We start from the raw sequence: 26930 nt of genomic DNA, 5'->3' as shown, positions 1-26930 counted from the left end.
TTTTTAACAGCAAAAACTCGTTCTGTGTGAACCTAACAAACAAACAAACACATCCATGCACTTGCAGTCAAGCTTGCACAAACACACACACACACACACACACACAGAGAGCAATGACACACAACGTTAACAGACGCATTTACAGACATGCACACACAGTCCAGCTCCCGAAACAAACGTGACACTGCAGACAGAAGCTCACATGCACCCCCTGGGAATATCTAGGGTTAGTCTCTCTGATCTGACATGGGCCGATGATATCATGCTCATATCATAGCAAGTAGCAACTACAGGCCTTCAAACTGGTGCTCCCTCTTTCAACACCTTGTGCAATGAATAGTCTGTCACAATGCATTTACAGCCATAGCTATTAAGATACACAGAATTAATCAAATATGACACAGTAACCCCTCAAGCTAGACGCATTTCTGTTGCAAAAGGCCAGGCACACAAAGATCCAACCATTTAAATCATATTTAACGGTTTTGACATTCCTGCCTTATAGAGACAAAATCAAAATCGGCTTGTTCAGAAAACCACAAAACATTTTTGGAAAAATACTAGAAAATTTTCATTCATAGGCATAAGAGAGAAAGAGAGAGTAACAACCACAAGATGCCAGAACAATCTGTAGAAAACAACCGTGCTGGTGTCGCGATGCCATCTGCTAAAATGTATAACATAATCGCAATATGACTGGCAGGCAAACAGCTGGAATATTGCGGGAATGTTAATGGAATTTACTGACATGGCATTTGACGTCATCCAGGCTGAGTACAGTGCCGTGATCAGTGTTGTTGTTGTTGTGATGTTTCTTGTCGGAGCAGCGGCACAACCTGTATTTCATTACCTTGGCAGACAAAAAGTTAAAAAGATGTTGAGGTGTTGTCCTTAACCCTTAAAGAGTTAGTTCACCCAAAAATGAAAATGATGTCATTAATGACTCTCCCTCATGTCGTTCCAAGCCCGTAAGACCTCCGTTCATCTTCAGAACACAGTTTAAGATATTTTAGATTTAGTCCGAGAGCTTTCTGTCCCTCCATTGAAAATGTATGTACGGTATACTGTCCTTGTCCAGAAAGGAAATAAAGACATCATCAAAGTAGTCCATGTGACATCAGTGGGTTAGTTAGAATGTTTTGAAGCGTCGAAAATACATTTTGGTCCAAAAATAACAAAAACTACGACTTTATTCAGCATTGTATTCTCTTCCGGTTCTGTTGTGAATCCGCGTTCAGTGCCGCTGCTGACGTAAGACGCTGCTGACGTGTGTCTGGTGTGTGTGTGTGTGTGTATTCCGGTTCTGTTGTGGATCCGCGTTCAGTGCCGCTGCTGACGTAAGACGCTGCTGACGTGTGTCTGGTGTGTGTGTGTGTGTGTATTCCGGTTCTGTTGTGGATCCGCGTTCAGTGCCGCTGCTGACGTAAGACGCTGCTGACGTGTGTCTGGTGTGTGTGTGTGTGTGTATTCTGGTTCTGTTGTGGATCCGGGTTCAGTGGCGCCGCTGACGTAAGACGCTGCTGACGTGTGTCTGGTGTGTGTGTGTGTGTGTATTCCGGTTCTGTTGTGGATCCGCGTTCAGTGCCGCTGCTGACGTAAGACGCTGCTGACGTGTGTCTGGTGTGTGTGTGTGTGTGTATTCCGGTTCTGTTGTGGATCCGGGTTCAGTGGCGCCGCTGACGTAAGACGCTGCTGACGTGTGTCTGGTGTGTGTGTGTGTGTGTATTCCGGTTCTGTTGTGGATCCGCGTTCAGTGCCGCTGCTGACGTAAGACGCTGCTGACGTGTGTCTGGTGTGTGTGTGTGTGTGTATTCCGGTTCTGTTGTGGATCCGCGTTCAGTGCCGCTGCTGACGTAAGACGCTGCTGACGTGTGTCTGGTGTGTGTGTGTGTGTGTGTCTGGTGCGTCCAAGCTTCGTTTACACTCTGAGGGAGACGCACGCTGGAAACAAAACAATCTTCACAAACATGTCTAAGGATTTCCACACAGAGGAAGACTTGCATTTTTTTGCCCAGCCATATTTATTTGAACCCGAATACACGGGCGCACCAGACACACGTCAGCAGCGTCTTACGTCAGCGGCGGCACTGAACGCGGATCCACAACAGAACCGGAAGACAATACAATGCTGAATAAAGTCGTAGTTTTTGTTATTTTTGGACCAAAATGTATTTTCGACGCTTCAAAACACTCTAACTAACCCACTGATGTCACATGGACTACTTTGATGATGTCTTTATTTCCTTTCTGGACAAGGACAGTATACCGTACATACATTTTCAATGGAGGGACAGAAAGCTCTCGGACTAAATCTAAAATATCTTAAACTGTGTTCTGAAGATGAACGGAGGTCTTACGGGCTTGGAACGACATGAGGGTGAGTCATTAATGACATCATTTTCATTTTTGGGTACGTATTTTAAAGTGTAAGTATATTTTTTCGCCACAACAATAATTCTCGAATCTCTGACGACTCAATAAGTGCAATTCACCTTTAATCCTCAAGGTTTAGCAAAACTTGAAATGGCTCAGCGATTTACTGCAGAGCAAGTACCGGTACTGTATGCGATTCAATATTAGGGATGTTTACACAACACCGTTTTGGCTGTTCATTTACACAAAAACGGTGTTTTGAGGGCCTGAAAACGCAAACTTTTGAAAACTGGTTTTTAAAGTGCATGTTTTTGAAACCGATATCATTATTGTCTCGGTGTAAACAACAAAAATGCGAAGGTCTAAAAGGTAACAAAATATGCTTTTTTTATTTCTTTACATTATAAATGTCTTTACTGTCACTTTTGATAATAAAAGCTGAATAAAAGTATTCATTTATTTAAAAGAAAACTCTTAATGACCCCAAGCTTTTGAACAGTAGTGTAGTGTGTTTTAAGCTTGCCATTTTGTGTCAAGAGATTTTTAGTAAATAACTTGATTAACATGATGAACATGAGCAGATTTGTTTTGGGTTCAAATATAATAAACTGTAAAAATGTCATTAGACAAATAAAACCAAAACCCAGCAGAAATCTTTATGAGAGGACAGAGCATTTATACAGATACTTCATAAACCTTACCTCATAAAGATAGTCAAAAAGCTCCAGAATCGTAAGAATACTGGCTCCAATGAAAAGCCCCATCTGTCCTCCGATATCACCTACCAACACAAAAACACACAGAGACTGAGCGGAAGTGATAGAAATCAGTTCTTTATAATGAATATTCCACAATATGACAATTTTTACTGTATATTTTTAATCAAATAAATGCAGCCTTGGTGAGACTTCTTTCAAAAACATAAATAAATCTTAATCTGAAGTCTTTTTTGCCAGTTTTAATGCAACACCAAGTAACTTTTCCTCAGCGGTCGCCCTGCAGGTTGGAAGCGGAATTGTCCATTACCGCTGTCGTAAATAATTTCGCCTACTGTCGCACGCACGCTCGTTGTTTATCCAGCACCGGCTTTGGAATGAACGATGTCCACAGACAAGGTAGAGTATGTTGCATGATTTCATGAAAGTATGATGTATTGCGACATCAGAAACGAAGAAAAACAAAATAATGACTTTTGTAACGCTTGACGTAAAGCAAGTCAAATTTGTAGTTTTCTTATGTCTCATTAGAGCTACAGAAACGCGACCCGATCTGGCAATCTTACATAGCGTGGTTATAGCAGATATAGGACCGCAAAGCGAATCCAGAAGTGCCTTTCACCCTGTTACGACTTAATGAACCACTGAAACGATTTAAAAAAATTGTAAAAAATCTTACTTAGTGTTGCTTTAAGGTGAAAAATGTAAATCTGATCCCATAGAAAAGTAACACCATATCTCTCGTCAAGAAGCCGCAAGACTTGAGATAGTACAAAGGATGCAGGACTAGTTAGCAGACACTACTAATAATAACTAAGTAACATGTGACTTACCCAACAGACCAGCCACCTCATAGGCTTTCCTCTGCTCGATGGTTTCATAGTTCAGAGCCTCAAAGAACACGTCCAGCACCAGGACATTCTCACTGACGGCACACACAACACAGTTTAGCATGTGTTTGGCATTCCAGCATGGCAGATTATAAATGAATGTGCTAAAGTGACATAACTCTCTATCATTCTGAAAAACAAAAAACAAAACACTGGCATCTACACAGTTCATCAATTAAGAAATGTTCAAACACCCGTCGCTGTGATGGAGAACAGACACTACTGTGCCGAGGTAACAAAGCGATCGATGTTAACTGAACACTCACGTTATGTACTTCTCAGATTTGCTGTACTTCTTTGCGAGGTATTTGACAGACGCTTTGCTGGGGATCTTGACGAAGGACAGCTCTTTACTGTAGCGTGTGATGTTGCACGGAGTCTCGCATGAGCAGTAGTCGCTGTCCGTCTCCACAAGGAAATCTTTGCAACCGCAACAAGATAAATAATAGCATGGCATTGAAAACAAGATTTTTAATGCTATTTTAAAGGTTGCTCATTTTGTTTTGGAGGATTCCTACAGTAGGTTTACATGCATTTAGGGTAAATTTTTATTTATTATTTTCTAATAATATACATTGCAACATCAGCTCATTTCTCACAGTGTCTGAAATGGTTCGATCAAGGATTCAGTCTTTCTAAACTCCTTTCCTAGAGCTTCCTCTGCTCTGATTGGTCAGATGGCCCAGTCTCTTGTCATTGCTCGACCAAATTTCAGCTTTGGAGGCTTCCTCAGCACTTGTACACAGTGATACGAACAGTAAGGCCCCGATCACACCAAAAACGTTTCACGTTCGAAAACGCGAGGTGCAAAGCACTGCTCCGTTCACATGGAACGAGCAGTGCGCTGCGTTTTTTATGTTGCTAGGCAACCACCGAAACAGCTGTCCTGTCAGTCAAGTAAACGTCAAATCAGCCTTTTATTAACTTTATTTACTTTCTGTTAACATTGTGGTAGTTACGGTTCGTGAAGTCGTTAAGCTCCTGGTAACCCGCGAGAGCACCACAAGTTTCTACTCCATCATCGCACTCTCTGGGCGTTCAAAGCAACTGTAGCTTTCATCACTACAAGACCCGCCTCTCCATTCATTTGATTGGACAGTGGAAAAAACCGCGATGTGTGTCCGTGTGTCCACCAAAGCATTTTTAGCCTGCTGAAGACGCCTAGCTGTGAGCGCTTGAGAGCGTTTTGGCAGCGCTGCGTTTTTTCCGTTGAGACGTTTCATTGCTATGATACAGAATATCCGCAGCACAGTTTATTTGTAACTGATTTCGCAGATAATTTGTTTCATACTAAAAATGTATTTTTCATCCATTTTGTTTGGTTATCTCTGCTGGTTGATGTCGTTGTACAGAAAGAATGTTGTGACAGTTGCTCGGTGTGGTATTAGTCCCGCCCCTCCTCCACTGTGATTGGACGGCTGGGTAAAAAGTGACAGTGATGCGCGCTGCGTTTTACCCTAAGTTGAACATTCTTCAACTCTCGGCGACCTGTAAAAACGCCGTGCACTCAGCGCTTCAGCGTGAAAAAAAAACGTTCAGCGCCTCGTTGCACTCATGGCGTTCTAAAAACGCGGCGCTCCCATTGAAAACAATTGAAAACATACGCCAGGCGCGTGGAAAAACGCTTTGGTGGACACACGGCCTAAGTTGCTTTTTTTTTCAACTGCAAAAACACGAGGCGCAGCAGGTGGTAAACCGCGGGGCACCTGGGTGCGCAAAAACAGCGCGCAGAACGCTCACTGCCATAGGAAAACAATTTAAAAAAGGCGCCTCTCACTGCAAAAAATGCGTTTGGTGTGATCGGGGCCTAACAATGGTGTCAGTTTGACCTTATCAATCCGAGCCCGAGTCCTCATCCTTTGAAAGTGGATTTACTTTCGCAGCATCGAAAACAGCGTCTTCTTCTCTCCCTACCAGTCTCATGCTTGAAGGTCAAAGTAGACGTCAATCACGGGCAGCCAATGAAGACCATAGACTGGCATTATGCACATTTGTTACAAACATGCATAGGTTTGTGCAGGATGTCAGACTGGAATTACTGAAGACTCGTTTCAGGCAGTTTAGAATCTTTTTTTGGGGGGGGGGGGGGGGTTTGATCTTTGAAATTTTGCAGAGCTTTTACAGCAATAATACACACTACATGGGAAAAAAAGCTTAATAGGGACACTTTAATGAAGTGACATTGCATTATGTTAAAAGTTACTCACCAAGTGCTGGATGTGCACATTCTTTATATAGCACAGGGGTGCAGTAAGGCGCATCACCTGCGGGGGCAGCAAATATCTAAGCATCATTATTGGGATTGGGAACATCTAATTGATGTTTCCAACGCAAAGATGTTGTGAGGCTTCAGAAGACTTGTTGTATTTATTGTGCTTTGTGTCATATGGGTTTGGAAGGACATGAGGATGATTAAATGATGATTTATTGATATTATTTCTGTGTGAACTCAGGTGTTCAGAGCTCTTGTGATTTCCAACTTTTCTCAAAAAGGTGACAATGGCTGCTTTATTGTTATAAAAAATAACAAAAGCACATTGCAAAATTGCTCAAATTTAAACTGAAATTAAAACGAAAAATGAAAATATTAAATTAAGAGCTAACTAAAAATATTAATAATAAATAATGCTAAAATGCTAAATAAATAATGCTAAAATAACACTGGTTGATAAATGCACATGAAAAATCAAATACATTTTGAAATTTTGCTTCACTGTAACATTAAGTAAAACGATATGGTCAAAACTATATTAACACACAATCCTGCTTAATTCCTTTTTAATATTAAAAACCTCAAGCACTCACAGTTATTAAATTCTCTTACAATGTTCATGTGCATCATAATGAAGATTCAATGGCCAGAGTCCTTACTGCAGATATAAATTCCCTCGGGTTAAAATTCCACACTAATACATGACAATTTCGCCTTTTGTAATCAACTAAATTACATTTCTGTGCCAGTGGCGGTCGAACAGGAGCAGGTTTTATCTGGTTTCACTGGCCTGATTAACTTCATATCAGGGGTTCTCTCCTCAACCAGCACCAGTGTGCAGCATCCACTTGGATGATGCGACGGCAGCCACAGTACAACGGCGCCAGTGCGCTCACCACACACCAGCTATATGTGGAGAGGAAAGAGTGGTAGAGCCAATTCAGTGGATGGGGATTATTAGGAGGCCATGATTGGCAGGGGCCAATGGGTGGAATGTGGCCAGGACACCGGGGTTACACCCCTACTCTTTACGAAGTGCCATGGGATTTTTAATGACCACAGAGAGTCAGGGCCTCGGTTTAACGTCTCATCCGAAGGACGAAACTTGAGTTGTGAACTCACTTTTTAAGAGGGAGATACTAAAAGTACCAATAAAATACCTGCTAGTATGTTACAAATGTGATGGTTAAACAATTATAGTAACTATAATCAAGTGTATGCACAATCATTAAAGACTTTGTAAATTGTAACGTGAAGATGAGGATCTGTGGTGTCAGTCCCATTATAAACACAACAAACAGACTGAAAATCAACCTTGGTATTATCAAGTGCTCATTACTTACGGAAAAAAGATAGACAGTGTTATTTATGTATTATTTTAGTATTTGTTGTTAGTATTACATTTTCAATTCTCATTTTAACATGTATTTCACATGCATTCACATGACTTTGTTTGTCGCGGATCGAGTTATTTATTCGGTAAATGTGTTTCCATCATAGTCTTCTTATTGGATAAAAGAATTATCCACCTCAATTGAGCGCATACGTTTTTTATGCACATCTTGCCGGTTCTATCCATTTCTTTATGCAATATCCCTAACAACACTGATAGACAATGGATAAAGCAATTGCGACGTTTCATTTCACAACACAGACAATAAATGATCCTGTTCACCATTTCATCAACCTGATGGACTCTTTTGAACTGTCATTATAGTAACTGCTGCATTAGAGTAGAATACTTCTGATTTTGTACTGCCCATGCCAAGTGAATGTCAAGAGCTGCTGTAGTTGGTGCAGTGACTCACCAGGCATATGCACCATACGGCAGTTGCAGTTTTCCACCAGGTAGCGCGTCTCACAGTCAGTTCGACAGGCGCTGATGCTGTACGCCTTGAAGTAATCCGAGCTTGGCGGGGACGACTTGCAGCTCCCCCACGGAGCAGGAAGATACATCAGCTGAAAAATAAAAAGCATGGGTCAAAAAAAAGAGAGATCCATTTAAAGCGCATATTAACGCCACACCTACTCGCTGCTCTTGGCAGGAAACGAACGTCTGGAATCCTGGAGCAACTCCGAAGCCCAGCTGATCTATAAACGGAGGCTCGTCCTGACTGTGAATCTGAACTTTGATTCCCGCCTCGAATGACGACTCATCTGTGAGAGAAAATGAGCGAGAGTGAGAGCGAGAATGAGAGTATTGCGTACCCGGTGTTTTAATCATGTGGTCTCACTTGTCTCTCCCCACACAGGTAAATATTCATCCTGCTGAATGTCCAACATGATCTCCAGGCCGTTTCCCATCCCTCCCTTCACGCTGATCTGCGGTGGGCCGGTGTCACCAGAGTTAAAGCTGTAACACTTCCCGTAACGCGTGAACACCTGAAAACACACACAAAAGAAAACTAATGCATACCTTCCATTACAACATTTTTTATCTAAATTTGCTGTTAATTTCTACTGCGCAGATGCTTTGGCTACCTGAGAAGAAATAATTCAAGTATCAGACCTGTACGGTGTTCACTGTACCTTTTCTAACAAAGAAAACTTTTTTTGTTTTTGTATTACATACTCTGAAAATAATAAGAATGGTGCTTGCCTGTGAAAAAGTCACATCAGTTTAGGAGGAACATAAAGATAGTGTTCCTTTTGCACTGTATTCTTCCAAAAATGAAAATTACTCAACCTCATGTTGTTCCATAACCCATAAGACTATCGGAAGACCATCTTCGGAACACAAATTAAGATATTTTTCCCTCTATTGGCGGCTATGCAACTGCCACTTTGACACATAAAAAAGTTCATAAAGGGATCGTAAAACTAATCCAAATGAATTAAAATTTGAGTAAAAATTTTCTGAAGCAACATGAATTTAGACTTTGATCAGCAAACATACACAGAAGCTCAACCAAACCTGCTTAATGCATGAGAACAAACCTCTTACAGAAGCTCAAATGGGCTGCGTAACACGAGAATGAACCTCATTGGTTCTTACAGAAGCTCAAACGTGCTGCGTAACATGAGAATGAACCTCATTGGTTCTTACAGAAGCTCAAACGTGCTGCGTAACATGAGAATGAACCTCATTGGTTCTTACAGAAGCTCAAACGTGCTGCGTAACACGAGAATGAATCTCATTGCTTCTTACAGAAGCTCAAACGTGCTGCGTAACACGAGAATGAATCTCATTGGTTCTTACAGAAGCTCAAACGTGCTGCGTAACACGAGAATGAATCTCATTGGTTCTTACAGAAGCTCAAACGTGCTGCGTAACACGAGAATGAATCTCATTGGTTCTTACAGAAGCTCAAACGTGCTGCGTAACACGAGAATGAACATCATTGGTTCTTACAGAAGCTCAAACGTGCTGCGTAACAAGAATGAACCTCATTGGTTCTTACAGAAGCTCAAACGTGCTGCGTAACACGAGAATGAACCTCATTGGTTCTTACAGAAGCTCAAACGTGCTGCGTAACACGAGAATGAACATCATTGGTTCTTACAGAAGCTCAAACGTGCTGCGTAACAAGAATGAACCTCATTGGTTCTTACAGAAGCTCAAACGTGCTGCGTAACACGAGAATGAACCTCATTGGTTCTTACAGAAGCTCAAACGTGCTGCGTAACACAAGAATGAACCTCATTGGTTCTTACAGAAGCTCAAACGTGCTGCGTAACACGAGAATGAAGGGACAGAAAGTTCTCAGATCTCATTAAAAATATCTTCCTTCGTGTTCCAAAATGAACAAAAGTCTTACAGGTTTGGAACAACATGAGGGTGAACTGATTTTTGGGTGAACTAACCCTTTAACATACAAACTACATACTTACAGCCATGGACAAAAGTATTGGCAGTGACATCAATTTTGTTTCGCAAAGTTTCACACATTGCTGTTTCATTTTTTTTTTTGGAAAACCAAATTTTTTTATTTTTGTGGAAACCGTATAACACTTTTCCAGGATTCTTTGATGAATAGAAAGTTCAAAAGAACAGCACCTTTTTAAATATTAAAATTTGTGCAATTTAATGCATCAATTTAATTTATGCATCCTTGCTGAATAATATATATATTTTTTTTTTCTTCTACTTTTGTGAACCATTGAAATTCATTCATATTTGCATAATATTTATCATGTAAAGCTTGGAACAGATGGTTGCATTTTATTATTTTCATTCAGTTTTGTTTTCCCTGCTGTCAGAAGAGACGTGCAGCCAGACTGAAATGATCTGAACGAAATAAAGTGATATTACAAGAGCTGTAGCAATTCTTTAGTAGTAAAAATCTCTATTCTTCCAAACTGACTTGAGACATAAACAATGAAAGAGTAGGAGAGGCATAAAAAAAAGAGAGAAAAGTTCATTGTAGACCTGCTGAGAGTTATTAAAGGGAGCCTGTTCCTATGGAAACAAAGACCCAAGTGAAAAAAACACGGAAACACACACACACACACACACACACACACACACACCCACACACACTAGGCTCTGTCCTCTTGCTGTGCTCTCTTTGATACGTTAATTAAACATTTAAAGTGTTTTCAAGACATTTCCCTTCGAGCACAACTGCATCTAATTGTGTTGAAAACATAAGGAGAGATCCTGAGAGATTTTGTCCCGTCAGACCTGATCAAACCACCCTGCTGTCCACATCAGCATCTGTTAGTGTCCCAGTGTGCCTTACACAAACAGTCTGCATCAATACTGCAAATCCTGCCACAAAAACATCCCTGTGTGACGTCCACCGAGCCTCAATGACCCTGTAGAACCGCTTATGAGCATAAGTGACTTTTTTTCAAAAACATTATAAATCTTACCGACCACAAACTTCTGAACGATAGTGTATAAAAGCATTAAGCTTTTCTGGAGAGAAAAATACCCCAGTATTCTGGTGTCACAAACAAAAACATCTCAAACTGTGCTCAGACCTTTCAAAAAACTAATGCCAGCAATCAATTTTAAGAGATCTCTCCAAGACAAAATGATTTGAGCTTCTATCCACATCTATTTGATAGCTCTATATTCTTACTGAATGCCAATACATGTCTTGTGGGACTATTTTTATTTTTACTAAGAAATTTGATGGGAAACATGAACAAAGTTGACAGCAATCAGTGAGCAAAACAAATTCTCTGCAACACAGCAGAGATGTGTTTTTAACTCTACATACAGACACATCTTAAACACAGCATTCATTGCAGAAGACAGCGAGATCATAATCTAGTCATAATTTTGCAAGTTTTGCATACCTTTTGTATACCAACATCTTACCACGTCAGCTAACCGATTTCTAGACTAGATCATCCTAAAAAATTAGCCTAAGGTGGTTACCTCATTATAGTTTCTGAAAAACTGCTCTGTTTTGCTGGTTTTAAAGTCAGCATAAAAAAGAAGATGAGATAGATTTTTTTTCTTCGCTATTTTGACGTATATCCGAGTGAAACGGCTTCTCGAACAAAATAAAATGTAGGGCGGGACTTGATTTTGTCCATGGGGAATTGAATGAGTGGTTGTGGTTTACTATTGGTGGATCTCATGTGAGTGACAGGTTGCCCCGCCCTCGTGCCACATCATCAGAGAAGAAAAGAGATGCCGCTGCAAGAGTGAGTGGAAGTTATTTTGATAAAAGATTACGAGGGCACATTAATTAAAAAATGATGCACAAGATAAATCATTTAATAAATACTGCAATATTCCATAAAAAAAAGAATGGTCCATTTTGATTTCATGGTGACTTTAAGAAGGTTTTGGGCACTTGTCAGCTAGGCTAGGTTGAGAGACCATCAAAACCAGCACAAACCACTTTAGGCAGTTTTGTTCTCCAGGAAGGGAATCAGCTTTGTCGTTCATATATAGCCACAAACCCTTTCACCATCCAATCTGTGACTGACTCATGGCTAGCTGTGATCTGCGGGTCCTCATGAGGGCGGGTCTGCCCGACAGAGCTGCCTGATTTAAATCTCAGCTGCATGACAGAGGTGTGTGCCGCAGGAGCTGTGAGGTGAAATGATGATTGTACCACTCCAACAGGAGAGAGAAAGATAAATAGAGGACATCGGTAAGGAGAAAAACAGTTTGATCTGGATGATCTACTTCAGTTGCCCCAAAACCTGTGAAGAGAGAGCGCCAACTCCTGCGAGTTCAGATGAAGCAAGCTCTGAATCAACATGTGCCAATACTACATTTTCTATATATCCTAATAATTTGTTAACAAACGTATTCATTACTTCAAATAGCTAATTATTTCCGCCTTAAATTAATACATTGTATAAATTAATACATTATTAGCTGACTGTGTGATTTGTATATGTACATTAACTTGGACACAGTCACCTCTGATAACAGATAACACTCTAAATGTAGATGTGCATTTTCTGTAGCCTGGGAAAACCCAGACAACTTCTGGCAAATTTAGATTTGCTCTGAAAGTTAGTCTGGCAAAGAGCTCATTCAAGCTCATTTCAAATCCGCCGAAATCGAGGCACCAATCAGAAACGTTGGGGCGGGCTTTACACGATGACGTCAGCGCTGGGATTTTGAAGCAGATTTTGTAGCCTACATTACAAAGATGGATGCCGCCGTCGAACATCACTCGTTCCAATCAGCTATCGCGTCTGTTTTAAGTTTCCTTTTTGTTAAAAACCGAGTAAAGAACAACACTCGGAGATGTTTCTCCGCCGCTCTGCATACGTCATCTCCTTCATCGCTCTGATTGGGTTTAGGTCTATCCGCGACGTCCGTTGGTGACGCCCCTCTGGAAATGATTTGTCTATGACGCTTTGCCAGACCATAACTCAGTTACAACTGAGAATGGTCTGGTTTTAACCAGGCTACATTTTCTGTAAAGCTGCTTTGAAACAATATTGTTCATATATGATAATGTTTGGTCTTGGCGGAATAGATCTGCTACGCTACTGCAGCTACGGCTGCTACAGAAAATGCTGACCCAGTACATTATTTGAAGGTTGAGCAGCGAGGTCATTGGTTACTGACACAGCAATAACCAATCAGCTGTGCCCTATAGAGAATGATGTGATTGCAAGCAGATTGAGTTTGACCTATCAGCCTGTGCCAGCAAGAGTTTCATGACAGGACTGTATTTAATGCATTAACCGTTGTTAAATAACGAGACCTAATTGTAAAGTGTTACCTTTTTTTTTAAAACATGTTTTTCATCCTTAGGAAAAAATACTAGTAAGTCTGGTTGCTTAGAAAAGTAATAGCACGCCTCTTCTTGCCAAGTCACACAAATCAGCAACAATCTAGCAACCACCGGAACACCCCAATTTTTGCATAGCAACACTCAGAACATCTTAGCAACTCTATATGCAGTGCAAGCAAGCAGCACTCACATCTGAAAAATGCATAAGTTTAAAATTACTGCATATAGAATAACATGCTAAAAAGGAACAAACATTGCCTTATTATTTTGTCATTATCAAAAAAATTAAAGTATGTCTGAGAAACATTTTAATGGGCTAACTGAGTTAAAGATGCCTAGATTAGTCAGTTAGTATTTGATAGTATTTCAGTATTTGAAAAACTATCAATGGTCTTCATTCTTTATGCAAACGACCCCCCACCATCTTCCGGTCTCTCCTTCGGCAACACTCTGGAGTCCAATTAGCCGTCATGATTAGCTGTAAACATCATTTACGTGGGGTAGGAGCACAGACGGCATGCAAAGGCACTTTAATCACTGTCTCATTATCATGTGTGATTCTTTTATTTATTGCACAATAATTTATTCATCTGCAACTGAAGATCTGAAACATTGGCATTTGTTATTAAAGAAGTCTCAGTGCAGAAAAGTGGACTTGTGTGACTGTGCTTTTGTATCTTTTCTTTATCTCATCCAGCTCTATATTTTGTTACATGCTGGCTTATATATTGTGGTTTCTTTTATGCTCAATAAGGTTGCATTTATCTCATAATAAAAACTGTAAAAACAGCAATATTTTGACATAATATTACAATTTAAAATAACTGTTTTCTATGTTAATATTTTTTATGTAATTTATTCCTGTGTAATCAGCATCATTACTTCAGTATTCAGTGTCACATGATCCTTCAGAAATCATTCTAATATGCTGAATTGCTGCTCAAGAAACATTTCTTATTATTATCAGTGTTGAAAACAGTTGTGCTGCTTCATTTTTTCTTGGCTGAATAGAGAGTTTAAAACAGAAATATTTGGTAACATTATTAAGGTCTTTACTGTCACTTTTGATTAATTTAATGATCCTTGCTGAATAAAAGTATTATTTCTTAAAAAAAAAAAACTCATATAACTCTTATAAAACTCATCCCCAATCTTTGAACGGTTATGTATAAACGTTATGCAAATTCAGGATAAATTAAATTGATTTAACAGGGTTGATTGATTGAGCTTGACAAATTCGGTTAACAAAACAATATATGTAAGAATTGAGACAATGGAACAAGATTATTTACTTGATTTCCCGCCATGTGGAAGAAAGAGTCCAAATGATGTAAATTGTTGGGTTAGAATTTTAAATAATTTTACAGTTATTGAAATGGAGGGAATTGACATTATTTAAAATATTGTTTTAAAATAATTAATAATAATTTTTTTTTACTTTTTACTTTTTACTACAATTAATTGAATATCAATTCAACATAAAATGTAAAGATTATGACGTGCTGGACACAGAAGAGAAAGTCAAGTCCTCTGACAGGCCAAAAAACTCACCAGATATTTTGTTTTAAAACCAACAAAAAATTGAGATTTTTCTTATTAGGCCTTCAAATATTGTTGTGGACAATAGGGGGCCTTCAAGTCAAAAAGGTTGAGATCCACTGTTTTAAAACAAGCTACTTGTGCGAGAACTTTTTAATAGGTCTCACGACAGAAAACAGTAATGCATCACCAAGCACATCCTATCTGTGGAAAGTGCCAAATAAAGCAGTTTGGAGAGTGTATAAACAGCATTCGAGCCGAATGACTTCAGTCATCAAGGCCAATGAAGCAAGCAATTCCCCTCCCAGAACGAAACCCATCAAGCATTTAGTTGTAGCCACACAGGGCTGAAAAAAAAATCAAAAGCACAAAATAGGAGCAGGCTGGTCGTGGAAATAGACCAAGGAGAGCCATCCCTCGAACTCCATTAACAATTAGCCTACAAAAAGTCTGGTGCACTTCACTAGGCTATTTTTTCCCAAAGCACTGAGTCAGTGAAGACAGAGATAAAAAATAGAATGTCCCAGACGCTCTCTCACACATCACACCAAATCTAATATTTAACACTGACCTATTTTAAAGCCTGCTGGAGTTTTCCCTGCTGTGGGAGTTTAAAGCAGCCTGAAGCAAATGGGATTGCTTTTCTTCAAAAGCCCGGCAATGAAGGTGAAGATAAAATCATCGGGGAATAAGAAACATGCAGAGGTTTTTTTTGGGAGACTCTTTGCACATCAGGGAACTACTAATGCTGTTATACAAGCATTTATATTTAGAGAAAAATCCCTGTACAATACGCTCATGTTGGCATTTGAGTAAGTAGGGCATTATCACCAACACACCACACAAAAGATTTCAGATGCTTCCGACGGGGATGGGGGGGTCAGTTCCACATGTCGCCATGGAAACTTGGAGAGAAACATGGTTACATCATCAAAGTAACCTTTTCAGCAACATAGCCCTTACAGTGTCATAGTGAACTCTTGCTCCAATGCTCATTTTCAGTAATGAGCTGCTGCTCACATCTGCTCTCATCGCTTACAGTTAAAATTGTAGGTCTGAGTCACTGGCTTCTCATGTAAAAACAATACTATAGCTGTGGTTTCGGACGGTACAACCATGGTACACTGATGCACAGTTGCTGGTATCGATAATATTCAACCCCCATTGCAAATCAGGTTTATTAGCAACATTTTCAGACGTTCAGCTGTTTGCAATGAACAAATCAAACAAAATAAATTGAAATAGCTCAACACAACAAATGTGTCAAGTGGTTTCCCCAAAGTCAACTGAAAATGCAACTTTTAATGACTGCAATCTCAAAAATGTTCAACCCTCTGAATAGAATCCCTCACATCAGCACAAATCTGCAAAACAGGTGTTGTCTCAAGCACACCTGATGCAACAAACCAAGGGCTTAATTAGTTGCACCAGGTGTGCTTGAGCAAGAACACATGAAATATCTGAACTGGCTAGGTTTGTTGAGTGTCACGTTTGACCTCATGTTAGAAATATGGCTAAGTCAAAAGAATGGTCCAAAGATATCATCGCCATTCACAAACAAGGAACACAAAAAGATAGCAAAGGCACTAAATGTTCCTAGAGACACTGTTGGAAGCATAGTTCGCGATGGATTCAAGATGGATTCATTGAAGTATCAGGAAATCCTAGGAGAAAACATCATGCCGTCAGTGGGGAAGCTGAAGCTTGGGCGTCATTGGACCTTCTAACAGGACACTGATCCCAAGCATAGCTCAAATTCCACCAAGGCTTGGTTTCAGAAGAAGTCCTGGAAGATTCTACAGTGGCCATCACAGTTACCTGGCTTAAACCCCATAGAAAATATCTGGTGGGATTTGAAGAAAGGCGGTTGCAGCACACAAACCCAAGAATATTACTGAACTAAAGGCCATTGCTCATGAGGAATGGGCTAAGATTCCTCAGAAACGCTGCCAGAAGCTGGTGTCTGGTTGTACACCTTGTTTGCAGCAGGTCATAACAGCAAAAGGGTTTTCTACTAAGTACTAAAGATGCTTGCCATGAAGGGGCTGAATATTTTTGAGACTGCAGAAGTCATTCAAAGTTGCATTTTCAGTTGAATTTGGGGAAATCACTTGAAACATTTGTTGTGTTGAGCTATTTCAAATTCTTTTTTATTTATTTGTTCATTGCAAACAGCTGAAAGTCTGTACATTTTGCCAATAAACCTTATTCACAATGGGGGTTGAATAATTTCGATTACAACTGTATATCATGGTACTGAATGATTACCACAGGCATGTATCATGGTATTTCCATGGTAAGTACACTTTAAAAAATCCTTATTTTTGTCTTTGAGTGTTTTACATACTTTCTACTTCAAAATTTCAATTTTAATTTAATGTGTTACTTGCGTTTCTTTGTAATTATTCATGAAATGTATAAGCAATTTATGAGTGAAAACTGTTTCAAAGTAAATCCTTCTTTTTCTCCTGTGTTCTTGCCTGACATCAATTCACTACGGTAAGCCCACAGTGATCAACATATATATTGCAGTGCCAGGTTTACATCTTGTCTGATTATAAAGAAAGGATCATGTGTTCATGAGCAGCAAATCAGCATACTAGAATGATTTCTGAAGGATCATGTGACACTGAAGACTGGAGTAATGATGCTGAAAATTCAGCTTTGCGTCACAGGAATAAATTCCATTTTAAAATATATTCAAATAGAAAACAGTTATTTTAAATTGGAATAATATTTCACAATATTACTCTTTTTACTGTATTTTTGATCAAAACATGCAGCATGAGAGCTGCAGTAAGCATAAGAGACTCTTTGACCCCAAACTAGTAAACCGTAATGTATAAATTAAACTGCTATAATGTTTTGAATGCACATCCTGTGAGTAGACTCCCCCGTTCACACAACAGCCGCTCTGAATGCATGCAAACTCAACTGAATTGACAGCTCTCTGGCCCAAACCTCTCTCACACTAGCCTCAGGCCATCGCGTCATCATTATAATTGAGCCCTGACTTTACCATGTTACCGGATACATAAAAGAAAATGGGTATTTTTCAGTCATTTTTGTTAGTGTTGTGAAATGAAAGCCATAAAACAACTCAACAGCACAATGTGAACCCTGGGAAATCTCGAGAACTACAAACTTCATTCCAGCAGCGTAAATGATTGGACTGTCAAATATCACACCCCAGCATTTGGATGAAACCTAGAAAAAGCTTCCGGCTCTCTCAGTACACCAGAGAGATTTGCATCAAATAAGTACACAAGGGCTGCAGTATTGGGGCTTGAAGTGAAAAGAGCTCAAAGAAATCTATCACTGTGCATCCCTAGAGTTTCTCACCACGCTGAAGTCTTCGGGTCGGCACGGCGAGCCTCGGAACTGGCAGGACAGCAGCATGTCTTTAATGTCGTGTCCTGTTCTATTATAAAACTCCCACATGTTGAAGTGTCGTGGCTTGAATAGGCGAAAGTCTGCTTTGCTCTTGAGAACCTCCATCACGCTTTCTTCAACCAGGTGAGAGTCCCGAATCTCATGTCTATAGAGACAAGACACAAAAATACCAAGAGTTCACTCTTAAAAATAAAGGGTCCAAATAGGGTTTATTGCAGCAATGCCTTGAAGGACCATTTCAAGTTCCCCAAAGAACCATTCAGTGAACTGTTTTTTTTATTTTTTTTATACAATGGAAGTTCAGTGGGGTCCAAAACAAGATTGGACCACATTGAATTTATTGTATGGACATAAAGGCATTTTCAAAATATATTTTTGAAAAGAGGAGCTCCCGTCTGTATAGCGCTTTGTGAAGAGCGTCAAATGTTTTTATTTACAACATGTTTCTGCAGCCAATCACAGACATGTTTGTTGAGCGCGTGAACGCAATGCCCAATTAGAGACATTTAGGTTAGTCAGAATCTGCTCAATACGCCAGAGTTTATTCGCCAATCATTTCGTTATAAACAACAAAGTACAAAAATGTAAGACGATGTAAATAAGAGATCCATTGTGCAGTACAGACAGATTTTTAGATCGCTTTCTGGTGTAACCCATTTATAATTTGAATAAAAGTACACACTGCAAAGTTTCGGGAGAGAAAACCATATTAAAATGAGGGATTGAATCTGAAACTGTGATGTTTGAAAATAGATACGTGCATTAAGTATTAAATAGACCTCCTACTTGTTTTGTTACCTGTAATGTGTTTTTTTTGTTTTCATTTTAGTACTACATTTTCATAAAAAAAAATTGCAATGTTTATTTAACTGAACTATATTTGAAGCCTGCATACTAATGTTTAATGTATTATTTACTTATTATCATTAATAGCATTAGATCCCACCCTCCCTTCAGAGCCACGCCTCCTTCAAAACACATGAACGCACACAGCAGAGTCTGCAAAGCGTCACGAGAGATGGCGTTAAGTTACCTCATGTCTCAAAGCACATAACATTACAATAATAATGAACATAAAAAACTTACAGAGCTCTTACATGTACCACCTGACTGCTGCAGATTCATTTCGACGTTGATAATGTTGACACTGAAATACATAAATCCAAATCTGAGGAAGTAAACAGCTCCGGGTAGAACATCACCGGTTGCCATCTTGCAATTACGGTTACGACATGGCTTGTTGTTTTGTTTCAGGAAAAACAGTAAAAGGCGGCTGCTGTTTGTTTATGATGCTCGGTGACTGTCTACAACTCTGCATAGCCATCCGGAACACACTGATGACGTGTGATGTCTGCGTGAGCAGTGTGTGTGGAGTTATGGAAATACATTATGTTAACAGGCAGGTATGACATCATACTCGTATCATTGCATAGTTGACCGAGTAAAATGATTGGACAAACATATTTAGTATCTAGATTTTTTTATATTAGACCACTTCTATTATTTATTGCTATGAGGATGTGAAGAGAGTTTCAACCAAAATAACAAAAAGTGTTTATGAAAAAAATGACCTACCCTACTTTAAAAAAAATTATAATAACAACAGTGACAACATATAAAGACATGCTTAACTCAAAATCTCAAAATTAAATCTCAATTTGACTACACTCATAACTGAGCCCAAATAATGGCACAATGTCCATATTTGGTAACACTTTACTTGAAGGGGTGTGGATAAGACTAACATGACACCTTCATAATCATGACATGACACATGTTATGAATATGAAGGAAGTTTTATGCATGTTTATGACAACTGTCATTAAGTGTCATTCGCTCAGTTATGACATTTTTAATGCAAATATGACATTGTTTGAGATGTCTTTGTTATGACACCTTGACATAAACCAATACATCACAACCTGACAGTGTCTTTGTCATGACAACTTGACATTACCAAGACAACACAACCTGTCATAAACATGACATAGCAGATTAATTATCAAACTTAAGAAACCACTTAGCTTTATTGGTTAACATTACATTAAACTGTCAGGTGGTTGGTTTTGACATTGGCTGTCATGAAGCCATTGTAACTTTTTAATGACAAATTCAATTTGTACCACTGTAGTTGAGGTCACAAAAAATATTCATGAAACTGTTATAATGGCCTTATGACAGCCAATGTCAAAACCAACCACATGACAGTTTAACTTAATTTAATGTCAAGTTGTCATGACAAAGACACTGACAGGTTATGATGTTATAGTTTATGTCAAGATGTCATAACAAAGACATCCTAAACAATGTCATATTTGCATTCAAAATGTCATTATTGAGCGAAAGAAACTTAATGACAGTTGTCATAAACATGCATAAACCCTACTTCATATTCATGACATATGTCATGGTTATGAAGGTGTCATGCCAGTCTTATGCACACCCCTTTAAGTAAAGTGTTACCCAATATTTATTTTATGCCCTTGATGCAGCACATCTGTGCATGTTCCTTTCAGGATGATGAATAGTCAAGGTTAGTTCCCTGTAAACATGTCGAAAAGTGCCACACTGGACCGAATACAGAATAAAACCGAGAAAGAGACAGTGTGTGTGAGCACTTGGAATGCAGAAACAGGCATGACTGAGGTCCAATTCAAACCCACATCACATCACAGCTGCTGGGTGTTACAACACTGCAGTAACTAAATCACGACTTCCTGATGCCAGATGGAAGCAGATACTGTTCCTACAGCCAAAGATTTCGTTTTTTTAATAATGAAGTTGCAGCTCCACAATCCAAAAAAGACCCGTCACATCTGCCGTTTCACAATCTACGGGTCACTTTCCTAAATTAAAATGGAACAATGATCAGACTGCATCTTTCAATTTGCCAGAAAAGCACTTATGGGCTCCATACGACAAGATGGAGATGCATGAAATATATAACTTCAGTAACAGGGACTCCCCAGAGCTCTGCATTTTCATTTCCGCTCCTCAAGTTCAATAAAAACATGCTAATCATTTACACTCCAATGTGCTTGTGCGTTCATGCGGGGAATACGAGAGCATAATCTACTGAGCGAGTGACTCATGCTCATTTTTAAAACTTAACCACAGCCGCTTGACTGATACGCACGCGTTCACCAACCTCGAGTTCAGCAGCGCCAGCAACTCCCCCGCGTGGTACAGGTCGTTGCGTGTGATCCTGCTGAAGCGGATGGAGTTGAGATTGCAAATCGTCACTGCGGGGAAGACCATCACGGGCGTCGTGATCTCGTCCAGCTTGGTGACGTGAGGGTATTCCAGGTAGAACTGAATCCGATCGACGCAGACGTACATGAGAAAGGTCAAAGAGCTGAGGAAAAACACCACCCAGAGGCAGCATTTGGCCGTGATCTTCTCATAAGAGAAGATATGAGAGATGCCATGCAGAGTCGAGGTGTGAGCGAACACTTGCAGGGGAGGCGGCTGGTCGTAATCAATGTCCATAGGTTCCACTTTAAGATCCATCATTGATGTCTTCATTGCACAGTTCTTCCAATGCAAAGCTGTTAAACTCTCCCTAAGACATTAAACACAGAAAGACACATTTTATTTCCATAGTTCCTGTGACCATAAATGAGTCATCATACAGCAAAGTCATTTTGGGATGCAGCTCGGTTAAACATGAAATCAGAATTGACAATTCTTCTTTTTTTCATGGAATATTGTAGTAATTATTATAAATGATTTATCTGTGCACATCATTATTTTTTTTAAAATTCACGTGCCCTCATGATCTTTAATCAAAATAACTTCCCCTCCCACTCACAGGGACATCTCTTCTCTTCTCTGATGATGTGTTTACTGGCATGAGGGCGGGGCAACCTGTCACTCACATAACATCCACCAATAGCAAACCACAACCATCCAATCAATTCCCCATGGACTAAATCCATAGACAGTAAAAGAAATGGACACAGCGACCCCATTGATTTCAACGGAGAAGACTGAAGCCCGATTATTGCACTTCCTGTCTGATGTCTGAGCGACTGCGCAGGCTCAAACTGAGCTTGACGACAGTCAGACATTTGTAAATCTTCTAGTAGCTGTGCAAACACAAATCTGAATCACCTAATTCCTCAAAAACGTTGTTGAAATATTTTGTCCCGTTGCTTTTATGGACTCTCTATCTATGGGCTTCTCCCTTGACTTTATGCCTCCATGTCCCCCTGATTGCCTCGAAGACAGTAAAAGATTGCCTGCGAGCTTCTCCTCTGGTCTATACGGTAATGTCTCTATTGTGCGACAGAAAGTTGCGTGGTTATGGCGCAATTGTTAGCCTATTTTTACAAAAAACGGCTTCTACGGGGCCGTAACGTAAGATACAAAGTAATGGAGCCTTTTATACATTGTCGTGTTTCTTTCGAAATAAATAATGGACAAATGAAGTCTTTGGACGCCTCAGATGTAAAGTTATTCGCTGTCAAAGTGACGCCAAATGAATGGGAGTCAATGAAATGCTAACAGCAGGTGAAGTTCTGCTACAATGGCGGCTCCCGCAAGGCTTCAACTTCCGGCTGATGGATTACCCCCTTGACAAAATCAAATACTGTCCTACATTTTTTCTTGTTCGAGAAGCCGTTTCACTCAGATATACTAACGGGAAGAAAAGATTATCGCAACTTCTGTCTCATGCCAACTTTATGCTGGACTAGTAACTGAAAGGCTGTAGGTTCAAACCCCACAAGTGTTGATCCATGAAATGTCACTACTTGTTCTTGACAGTGTTACTGTAACATTTCTCGTTTTCATTTAAGTTGTTCTTTCAATGTAATGTTTATATATTATTCCAGTTTTATTTGAAGTAACGAAATTTTTTTTAGTTATAAGATTTTAAAGGGTTTCACCAAAAAATTAAAATCTGTCATTATTTACTCTCATGTCGTTCCAAACTTGTAAGACTTTTGCTCATCTTTGGAACACAAATGATGATCTTTCTGATGAAATCTGAGAGCTTTCTGTCCCTCCCTCCATTGACAGCTATGCAACTAACACTTTATTTTTGGGTGAACTATCCCTTTAAATACTTACTTACTAATCAGCAAACACAAGGTCATCTTGGCATCTCCAGGTATATCCCAATAATTTCAGGGGTCTTCAACAGATCAATTATTGTTTGATCTCAAACAAGTGCAGCTAAATGTTTAATTTCCATATTGAAATGTAGGAAATTAAAAAATGTAATGAACAAGTAGACCTATAAGACTTTGTACATCAATGCAACACTCAAATTACGATAGATCTCTGTTCCTTCTCTGTACCCATATAGTTCAGACACGTAGACAGCATGTAGAGGAAAATCTGCTGCCCACGCCAACTTCTCAATAGCGTTTAATTATAGTCTACCGACCAACTGACAAGAACACCTCAAAATCAAAATGACGTATTTCCCACACTTAAAATACACACTTTTAAAATAAATAAATAAAGAACATTACTTTATTTGTTTTGCATTCATTTTTGGCATGATATACATGATGATTAAGCAAGCACCCCTATTTAACATAATGCAAACATATATAATAAATAAATAATTTAGGCATAGGCCTATTTTACCATTTAAATTACTATATGTTTATATTATAGACATAAATAATGTAAATGGTAAAATATGCCTATGCATAAACGATTTCATTTATGTTTAATTAATAAAGCTAAAACAATAGTTATCATGACTGCATTACAATCTAATGAGAATCATCATTCAGAATCAAAAGCAATTAAAACATCTTTAGGCTATGTAAAAAGTGTAAAATGTGCTTAATTGTCATTAAAATAATGTCACAACTCAGAAATATTAAAGCTACAAAAATATTTTTCATTTTGATGTTGGGGTGAAATGTGACCCGAACATGTTTTCGTGAGATCCACCTTTTTTCAGGTGAAACGCGCCAAATCACGCTTCGTTTTCAGGTTTGCCACTGTATTACTCAACAGAATCCAACAGACCATCAAAGCGCGCGACAGTGATCGCGTTCACTTGTAGCGTTTACCTGAAACACTTCAGAAAGATGCTGGACATGAAAACAGATGGCAGTTATCCGTGCAGAAACCAGCCGATCTCGTCGTCCACCCGACAGACCGATGGAAACCCATATCTGTGATGAAATGATGATTCGCGTGCGCTGGGTGATCTCTCTCGTGTGACGATCCTGAAGCTCTAATGGCTGAAGCCAAGGATCGTGAGAGTCTCTCTCTCTCTGTGTGCGAGTGGGAGAGAGAAGAGAGTGGGAGGGCAATTATGAATTCATAGATAGCTAGTAGCCTACTAGATATAAGAAAACGTACCACAATCGTATTACTGTATTTTTTTGTACATGTACCATGATTATGCCACGTTTTGAAACAAGTATGGCAGTATCTTAGTTTTTACATGATATAAAATACCGAACTGTATCATGGTAGCCTACATGATGTGATGGTCTTAGTAGATGGAAATTTATACTATAGTAGCCTAAATCCATCATGATATTTACCATGGTACCACTATACATGTAGGCTACTGTACAGAATCTTTTGGTAATATAATATGTATGAGTATCATAGTAGGCTGCCATGTCCAAATAAATAAATAAAATATGGCAATGGTACTTTTTATAAGTATTGTAGTTTTTTTTTTCTTTTTTTTTTTTTACATGCACCATGCAATACCTTGGTATTAAGTATATTGGAGTATGCAAATACATTCATAGTAATTCATCTATCTATCTATCTATCTATCTATCTATCTATCTATCTATCTATCTATCTATCTATCTATCTATCTATCTATCTATCTATCTATCTATCTATCTATCTATCTATCTATCTATCTTTCTATCTATCTATCTATCTATCTATCTATCTAATAGGCTACTCATATCATGCGTGTGCTCTCTCTCTCTCACATTAACACATACATTTAACTGAGAGAGACTTACTCAGTGATGGGGTGTGTGTGTATTACACACACATAGGCCTACACACACACACACACACACACACCCAGGGCTCTCAAGTGTCACGCATTGAGCATGACAGTCACTCATTTCGGTCTTTTGTCACGCACTCCCGCCACACATTGTATTTCTCACACGGAAAAACGAGAAATGTCTATCTTTCTATCTATCTATCTATCTATCTATCTATCTATCTATCTATCTATCTATCTATCTATCTATCTATCTATCTATCTATCTATCTATCTATCTATCTATCTATCTATCTATCTGTCTGTCTGTCTGTCTGTCTGTCTGTCTGTCTGTCTGTCTGTCTGTCTGTCTGTCTGTCTGTCTGTCTGTCTGTCTATCTATCTATCTATCTATCTATCTATCTATCTATCTATCTATCTATCTATCTATCTATCTGTCTGTCTGTCTGTCTGTCTGTCTGTCTGTCTGTCTGTCTGTCTGTCTGTCTGTCTATCTATCTATCTATCTATCTATCTATCTATCTATCTATCTATCTATCTATCTATCTGTCTGTCTGTCTGTCTGTCTGTCTGTCTGTCTGTCTGTCTGTCTGTCCGTTCTATTTTTTTCAGTACCATATCCGAATATGCCTTAATATTGTGGTACTATCAAAATCAAAAATGCTTTCAGCAGTAATCAATGTGGTTTCTCTAAAACATTAAATACTGAACACGCACACACACATAGCTTCTATTCTATTCTATTCTATTCTATTCTATTCTATTCTATTCTATTCTATTCTATTCTATTCTATATACTCTCATATCCTGTATCTGTTCTTTCTCAATGAGTTTACAGCAATCCTGAAAATAACCCTCAAACAATAAACCAGTATATGGGTTTATACGGATCCAACGCATGACATCTTTGTTTAAATGGCCACATATGATAGCTTAGCTTAGCATCTCTTGAGATTAAATATAAATGGCTTTTTTTTTTAAGTGCATCAGGAGAGAAGTGCCCACATCACTCTGACAGGTTTATGGCGTTGGATATATGGCTCTGCATGTCATCACACACACACACACACACACACACACACACACACACACACACACACACACACACACACACACACACACACACACACACACACACACACACACACACACACACACACACACACACACACACACACACACACACACACACACACACACACACACACACACACACACTCACAATCTGTCTAATGTGGTTAACTCAAGAGAAAGAATGACATTCTATAAAACAGAAGCACTGTATGCTACGTCCATGTAATATGCTTTATTTACAGAACCCTATAAAACACCACATGCAACTCCTTTCACTTGTTCTCTGTTACACATGCCTCCTATTGTTTTGGTGTCTGAGCTTAATATTACACTTTTATAGTCCCTGAACTCTGTCTCTAACACTACGCCTGTTTTAGTCCGCTGTCTACATGCCCAGACATTTGTTCACATGGGGCCACTATAGGCTAAATTGATTATTTTTATACTGTTGTGCTCCTCTGACAACATATCTTCTTATTATGATGTATAAAACTGATTGCATGAGGAATTGGGATTTGTTTGACTAAATATCAAACACCAAATCATAATTCAACCATTTGTTTTTAGTACATGCAAATGATTAATTAGTGTTCGTTATTCCAAATAAATAATCTTGTCTTT

At 39.0% G+C, this 26930-nt stretch overlaps 1 protein-coding gene across 1 annotated transcript in view; it reads right to left on the bottom strand.

The window, feature by feature from the left end:
* asic1a (acid-sensing (proton-gated) ion channel 1a) overlaps window positions 1–26930 on the bottom strand; it is a 67172-nt gene continuing 40242 nt past the window's right edge. The window contains exons 2-12 of the mRNA XM_056265234.1: window positions 24319–24346; window positions 21432–21845; window positions 18233–18428; window positions 8426–8573; window positions 8221–8348; window positions 8000–8150; window positions 6187–6243; window positions 4246–4399; window positions 3923–4014; window positions 3075–3154; window positions 1–850 (exon numbers count right to left, since the gene is read on the bottom strand). Of these exons, the coding sequence (XP_056121209.1) occupies window positions 731–850; window positions 3075–3154; window positions 3923–4014; window positions 4246–4399; window positions 6187–6243; window positions 8000–8150; window positions 8221–8348; window positions 8426–8573; window positions 18233–18428; window positions 21432–21845; window positions 24319–24346 (1568 nt within the window). The 3' untranslated portion in view covers window positions 1–730. The remainder of the gene's footprint in view (window positions 851–3074; window positions 3155–3922; window positions 4015–4245; window positions 4400–6186; window positions 6244–7999; window positions 8151–8220; window positions 8349–8425; window positions 8574–18232; window positions 18429–21431; window positions 21846–24318; window positions 24347–26930) is intronic.

The sequence above is a fragment of the Rhinichthys klamathensis genome, unplaced genomic scaffold (assembly GCF_029890125.1).
Source record: "Rhinichthys klamathensis goyatoka isolate OS25496 unplaced genomic scaffold, OSU_Roscu_1.1 h1tg000231l_1, whole genome shotgun sequence".
Classification (NCBI taxonomy): Eukaryota; Metazoa; Chordata; class Actinopteri; order Cypriniformes; family Leuciscidae; genus Rhinichthys; species Rhinichthys klamathensis.
This window is presented reverse-complemented; position numbering and strand designations above follow the sequence as displayed.